This window comes from Saccostrea cucullata, unplaced genomic scaffold (genome assembly GCF_032062105.1).
Source record: "Saccostrea cucullata isolate Sc308-1 unplaced genomic scaffold, CSIRO_AGI_Scuc_v1 ctg35, whole genome shotgun sequence".
Taxonomy (NCBI): Eukaryota; Metazoa; Mollusca; class Bivalvia; order Ostreida; family Ostreidae; genus Saccostrea; species Saccostrea cuccullata.
In genome coordinates, this window is record NW_026930622.1 from 213,075 (window position 1) to 220,623 (window position 7,549).

The 7,549-nt window shown below is 34.4% G+C and overlaps 1 protein-coding gene across 1 annotated transcript; it reads right to left on the minus strand.

Moving 5' to 3' along the window:
• Positions 1 to 2,580: 2,580 nt before the first annotated feature.
• On the minus strand, positions 2,581 to 5,245 carry LOC134229319 (pantetheinase-like). Its single transcript, XM_062711050.1, has 2 exons — positions 4,915 to 5,245; positions 2,581 to 4,115 (listed from the first exon to the last, which is right to left on the minus strand). Exons 1-2 carry the CDS (start codon positions 5,128 to 5,130, stop codon positions 2,772 to 2,774), a joined length of 1,560 nt encoding a protein of 519 aa, XP_062567034.1. The 5' UTR covers positions 5,131 to 5,245; the 3' UTR covers positions 2,581 to 2,771.
• Between the last annotated feature and the right edge of the window lie 2,304 nt (positions 5,246 to 7,549).

Consider the following 7,549-nt stretch of genomic DNA (forward strand, 5'->3'; position numbering starts at 1 on the left):
GGTTGCAAGTCATGCTTAAAAGTGTAATGATACCCAGTATTATGTTCTAATTCGTTTCACTCAAACGAACATAAATTATTTACAATCAAAACAAGAACACTTGTCTACATAGGAGATGGAAGCGCTTGCTTGCCAATATTTCGGAGATGGAAGCGCTTGCTTGCCAATATTTATTAGACGTATACATTTACAAAAACAAGTCTTCAATGGTACCGATTCTCTACCTTCCTTCTACAATATATCAAAAATATAATTAATCACACATAACAGTACAAAATGCATTTTAACACAATGCTTTTATATGTCCTCATTTCACTGATTAAAAACGTAATATAATGCATGTATGAACACAATTATGCTTCCCTCGCCGCCCAGGAAAAACCATAGATAAAAAACAACATCCATTTATATTGAAAAAACTATGGAAACCTGTCAGTCCGCAGCAATTGCGAGGTAAACAAAATGAATGGCGGACTCATTCTCACAAACTTACGTACGTATCATAAATTATAATGTACAATTAATCGACTAGTTTAAGTAAAACCTATGCAAAAGGAATGCAAGTTAGAACTATCTGTAAACACATTTCGACTATATGTAGCAAATATGTACCCTTACACAACAATCTTACATTTATATCAAATTTTTACATAAAATTAGCTAGAGCGACTAAGCAAATTGTTTCCCATCTTTAACAATTAATCTGTTGTGTAAAAACTTTTAATTTTCTTGAAATGAAAACAATTACTTTCTTTATTAAACAAAATACTAGTAAAAGGTTGAAATAAGTAACAGGGTGGGTGGGTGGGTGTGAATGTCGCAAAGCAAGGCCTTCGAATGAGTTAAAATCGTGATTAAAGTGAATACCTGTTCACCCGTTCTACAGGTGTCGACCTTTAAATACTGACCAATAGCTACTGTCGCTATTATTAGCACATAATAAACAAAAGCACGTGTTCCTAGTACATATGATAAATTAATTTCCTATTAAAAGGTGTAATGACAATTGAAAGTAAAACGTTTAGTGCAACAATTTTCATATGCATAAATTATAGATCAGATTCAAGATTCTGAGAAAAGTGGTCTTCAGCTGGTGTACAAGTTGACATTTGCACCTCAAATTTTCAGCACAAATAAGTAAATATTCGGAGAAATAAAGTTCGCTGAATTTTTTCAATTAGAAAATGCAAATCTGCTCTCATTTGCCATCAAATATAGGAGATTTGATAATTATCAATTTTCCATTTATAATACACACTTAATCTAGGCTAAACTTTATTAGAACTTGACCAGGAGTGAATAAGCATTACTTTGTTAAGAGATAAGGGTGGTCATTCTATATCTGAAGTATTCTGAAAAAATGAACATTTCAGTTGATATGTTTCGACCTGAAGAAATGAACATTTCAGGTTATTCCCTTTACATTTTCGACTCCTGAAGAACAACTGAACCACTGCTTGGTTCTACATGTGGGTCGTAATGGTCCAGTGGTCGAGGCTCTGGACAAAGAGAGATAACTTTGGGAAATGATGTCTGCATGTTCCTGTAATTATTATCTGTTTCGCAATGCAGCCAAAACCATATTCAATGAATGTCGGTCTTTCGCAAAATGCCCACTTCACTTTGTTTGAAGTAACAAATTGAAAAAAGTTATTTCTGAGAAGATTTTCTGTATGAAAGGATTCAAGCAGCGTCATGTAAAATACAAAATAAAAATGTATTTTGGTACGATATATACATTATATTTTTCCTCTTCATTTTTGAAACTAAAATGATTATAAGATTTTATGCAGAGTGGACCCTTTTGTTATCAAACAGTTTTCAGAAATCTTCAAAAGGAAAAATATAAGACGAAGTTCTCTTGTTGAATGAATTATTTGTACAGGTATCTGTTGAGTGTTCATCGAACGTTTGAAAATTTTCCTGGTAAATCCTCTTCTACTCTAAACTGCTTTAAATTAGTTTCAGAGTATTTAATACAGGATGGATATTTAAGGTAAGAAAATTATTTTCTCTTTTATGGATCGGATACCTTATTAAAACAAATGGTAAAAATTTTATTTTGTTATCAAAATTATGTCAAAAGTTATGTTGATTTGAAATTTTGACTTAAGTCTGTAATTAGTTTATGGTCTTGGGGCTTGATAACCCTATACCTTGGATGGGCCTATTATAGCCATTACATGTACTAAAGGTGGAATGATAAGCTTTACCTAGTCGTTGATAAAAAAAAAAAAGGCTCTAGCTATAGACGTTAGCTGGTTATCCATATTTGGCGGTGACCTATAGCAGTGGGTTAATTTGCTACTAGTATACAAACAGGATCAGTATTCATGGCCTTCTCCGGTGCTGTAGATTCGGAACGACTGCAGATGCTTGAATCTTTTAAAAAGGACTAAGTATTTGTCAGTTAGATTAATCTAGACTTAGAGTGATGAGTTTTCCCAGCTAAAATATTAAGGAAGCACTGGTTTATCGTCCAGTTTATGGGGAGAAAAAGAGAGCGAAAAAGGCAGTAAAGAAGCTTAAGCTATCACTTGTAATGGCTTGCAGTAAGTATACATTTGAAATAAATGAAGAAACTTTTTCTATGTCATTTAGTGACACATTTATTCATTCAATTTGACATTCATACTGTACATAGAAATTATGTCCATGTATTGGAGAGAAAAAATCCAGAAGTTTTCCCCTCTTACGACACTGTCCAATAAATTGGACGGCAGTATTGTCATAGCAAAGAAAGAATAACAACATATTGAAATCTCTTAACACTAATATATGAACATGAAATTTAGTAAAATCGAGCAAAATGCAATATTTGTGACTTTTTGTTTTGTTGATGAACTTGACAAAAGATCATAGTCGTAATCGCGAGAGAAAAGTGAGAACGACAACAAAGGTTGTTCCAATCCATTCTTTGCTTCTAACACCCCACTGGCATAAGACCAGTCGCCCGGTGCTGCCAGCTGAAAAGTTTCCTCACCGAACAGAAGAATTTCTGGAAATATGTACGGTGACCTGAAAGTACCAGAAAGCTTGAGATGATCAAAATACGTGTTCGAAACAATGGAGCCCTCACCACATGATGAATTGTTGTTGGTTCTACACCTGACCACTCCGCAGACCTGGATATAGTAAGTCCCTTCTTTGGTATGTAAACCATCGAATGCACCAAGAGCATACAATTCTGTGATATTTTCTCGTGAAGTGTAAGATGCTGTGCAACAAAGTTTATTATGACAGACCCGAGCTGTTCCACTAGACTGCGATAGAGCAACGTAATTGAACATGTCTCCAAAAGTTTCTGCTTGAAATTCTTCTTGTCCAGAACTATTCTTCATCGGGTCAACAACCGATTCTACATTTTTTACAACTTGTTTGTTCGAGAGTAGATTTGTACGCAAAATATTCAGATCTGACACTAATAGCTTTCCGCTACTCGAAACACTGTTGTTATAGTAATAGGCTCTAGCTCCTTCTGGGGAGTAAATTCCACTTCCTTGGAAACGGTATCGAGGATTGTGCATGTTGGCTGCTAAAAAATTAACGCCAAAACCAGCAGCTACTGCCGAATGGAACTGGACTGCCGCAAGAAATGGAGGGGTGTCCATCCAGGCTGTAGGAAATGCAATGTTACTCACCCCTCTCTCCTTCATCAAAACAACCACAGGGTTCCGAAAGAGTATATCAAAGCAAGTGAACACACCAAAGGTTCCGAATGGTGTTTCAAACGAGACGGCCTCTTCGGATGTTGATGGGTTGAACATAAATTCAAAGAACAAGTTGATTTTGTGATACTTGGCGATAAGTGTTCCATTGCTGTCGTACACTACATCCGTATTAAATTGGTAATGGTGGTCTGAAGGGCAAGTGCCGTTTGGGGCCTCACAAGGTTGAATGTCTCCCATGTTAGCCACAAGGTATAGAGAATTGTTCTTTGCCAGGCAACTGAGAGTGTGCTGCACCTCCGTCTCTGGATATTTTTCGGGGTGTTCACATGGGTTCCACTTTTCTGTTTTAGGATCCGGTATGAATTCAAGATACGGTCTAATGGATTTTCTGGTGTGACCCATATAAGTTAGTCCATCCTCTGGGAACACAATTATGTCAACTCTCTAAAATAGTATAGAAAATACAAGATACTCAAGCAGTCATTTTTTTATCTTTCATTTGTAGCCAAGCCTAAACCGGTTGAACAAACTTGAATCTACATTTCTTGAGCATGCTTCTATTTAAATACGATTAATCATGACCTTGCTGTTCTTGAAAAGTTGCTTTTTTAATTTTCCCTATATCTTCCTATACAAAATTTTAAATTACCCCGGGATGTCCTGATTCAAATGAAATTGAATCTACGCTATGTAATAATTTTTTAAAAATAAGTTTAAGCATTTCTGGTCCAGTAGTTCTTGAGCGGAAGACATTTCAAAGCTGGGTTTATATAATGCCAATTCATATTTATCTCCTTTGAAAAAGGATTTAACCCTTCATTTGAACAAATATGATTCATATTCACCCAAGGTTGCTCTGTGCAAAGTTTGGACAATCATGCGCCTTAAAAGCAACAGATAACGAACAGAAAAGTCCACTTGTTTCTTCGGCTCAGGTGAGCTAAAACCAGGCTGATTTCTTTTACATTAACATTTTAAACCGAAACTCTTTTTTTTGGAAAAAGATATATTTAGATTTATTCAATAATTAGAAATGTACAAGTTTGCACCCCCCGCCCAGTGAGTACTATGCCATACACAACGAGGAGACCGTTCCTTCGTCTTGTGATAAGCCAATGGCTCTATGAGGATTTAAAACAATATCCTTAATTTCAGTTATATTTAGGACAAGTAAATATTTGGTATTCACAGAGAGGTTGTGGATAAGTTATTTTAATAAAACAACTTTTATATCGCGGCTTACCTGAAGATGAGCCTCCTCAGCAACATTTCGGTACACCTCCAGGTTTGTTGTCATGTACTCTAGAGCCTCTTTTCGCGTAACCACGACTTCTCTGTTGGGTGGGAGAGTAGCATGTTCGTATACGGCCGCTCTGAATGTCTTGTCATCGTAACCTTTAGTATAAACATATAGAAACCAAAAAGTAACCAAAACGAACTTCCAAAATCTCAACGACATCGTACCGTTTTAAGGAATGTTGTAGGGAATGTTTCAGGTTCTTGGACTTTGCTCCCCAACAGGCATTCTGTGATAGGGATTTCATAAGCGCTTCTATGAGTAATGGTATTTATCTGCAGGACATAAACAAACTCAGGAGTGACCTGTATGTTTTCTATCTTAAACGCTTTCGAGAAGTTCGCCCTTGAAGTACCTCTGAAATATTTTGTAAATATTAAGGATGAGCACCAAAAGTCAACATAATTATGACTCCATTTAAAGCAGTATGAGCTGCATGTTTGACATCGGAAAATTTTATTGCAAATATGTAATTAACTAATTTAATGACAGAAAAATAAATAATTTATAAACTTATGTTGTTCATATTTGCAATGGAATTTTTTTCATTAGCTTTCATTGAAGCAAAATTGAATAATTGTCGTCCTGTACAATAATGATTTCTTATATAAAACTGTATAGTCATTTGTATTGAAATATTTCTTCTGAAACATTTTAAAACTTTATTTTGGGCTTATTGGTCATAAGGGTTTAAATTACAACCATAATAGCACATTTTACAAGCAAAATAAAATTCTCAAAGATACAGCTCATATTGCTTTAATTCATTTCAAAAAATTGCTTTTTTGCTTTTCAAAAGAATGGTAATTTTTATGCCAGTTAAAGGAGCAGGAAGAAGTAAAAACTCTCCTTCATACTAAAATTTATAATGATTTTTTTAATAGTATTGAAATAATTTCATAAATTGAAATGACTACTTTGCATATTTTTTTTAAATAAAAAAATATACACATAAATATATAATTATTATTAGGCTATGTGTATATTTTTACATTGTATTAGTGCAACTTTAATAAATCATTGAAAAATATCTATAAAAATTGTGGACAATGTATGTAAAAACCATTGCTCCATCGTCTTCGCACCATCGTGTCAATGCTATCGCATTGTCGCTCCATCGCATCATCGACTTCGCGCTCTCGGTTTATAATCATCGCACCCATCGCTTCATCGTTATCGTCTTATCGCATTATCGATGGTGCGATGCCGTAGTGAATTTCAAGAAGCGCTATCAAGATTCCATAAAAACATTACCAGTTCTAAACCTTGTCAATTTACAGAACATTCAAAGTCCATACACAGGGGATTGACGTACGCAGAAAATAAGTGTTACATTGTTTTCATATTTCATGTCGCTTCGTAATTTATGGACTTTTGACCGGAATTAGTTCTTGAAGTACCATTGACTTTTGCCGTTCTTATAACATTTGTTTGATTCTAGAAAGTTACACTGGTGACAAGAATTTTGAAGCAATATTTGGCCCCGTTGTTATCAGGAGATTGAAATTGATACTTAATGAGATTTATCAAAAATATGAAGAGTTAGGTAAACAAATATTACCAAATTAAAGTCCACTAAGTCTAAATTTATTAACTCTCCTTATCATGCACGGACAGCCTACAGGAGTAGCCAAAAGTCCTGATTTGGATACGTTTCTACTCTTTTCTCTTAAACATCAAATGCTTATTGATAAACCAAAAAAAAAAAGGATAAATAATCGATGAACAAAATTTATTCTCTCTCTTAATTCTTTTTCACTCTCGACCTGTAATTTGAACCTAACACAGCATTTGACCGCATTGTATACATGTGTATAGGGGCCTTTTGATAAAAAATGAACTGTAGCGGTTAAATTTACGTGTTTTTTTTTTTTACAAATTGGTTTATCGATAAACATTTATTCTCTCTCTTTTTTTTCCACTGTCGACCTGTAATTTGAACCTAACACAGCATTTGACCGCATTGTATAGGGGGCCTTTTGATAAAAAATGAACTGTAGCGGTTAAATTTCCGTGAATTTTTTACAAATTGGTTTAAAAGTCCATGACATAAGTTAGTAAATTACATTACAAAGTGACTGTCATATATATGAATGAACAACAATAGTTTTGTGCCTGAACAAATAGTATCAAGTCTCGAACAGTCATTGAGAGTAAGTAATCCGGTAGGGAAATTCTTCATGGAACGACTGATCCGCAATGTTGATCTAGCCCAATACTTAAGTTATACTACAGGAACAACAGGGCAGCGTTGAGCACTTATATTGTCTATTGGGGGACCCATGACAGTGAAAAATAAAAGGGAAAATTTAAAACAAAACAAAAAATGAGATTATGGTCTTTAAATCCACACCTCTTGAAATCTCTCGACTTATGCTATCAATTCCTCACATTGTTAGGATAGAAACTTTTGGACAAATCTGTCAAAATTTTTATTTCAGAAACTGTGATGTTTTGATTGAAAGTCTCATTGTGGTCTTCATAATGGATAAATAGCATTACAAAAAGGTAAAAGGGACAATTACAACATGTTTTTATTTGGTTATTGTGATAATTTATTTGCACATTATTCTTTTAAATT

Bases quoted from the DNA above. Each gene is read 5' to 3' on its own strand.
- LOC134229319 (XM_062711050.1), bottom strand. From the start codon at position 5,130: ATGTCGTTGAGATTTTGGAAGTTCGTTTTGGTTACTTTTTGGTTTCTA. The intron at 4,116-4,914 runs GTAAGCCGCGAT...ATACTATTTTAG, and splicing joins CTGAGGAGGCTCATCTTCAG to AGAGTTGACATAATTGTGTT.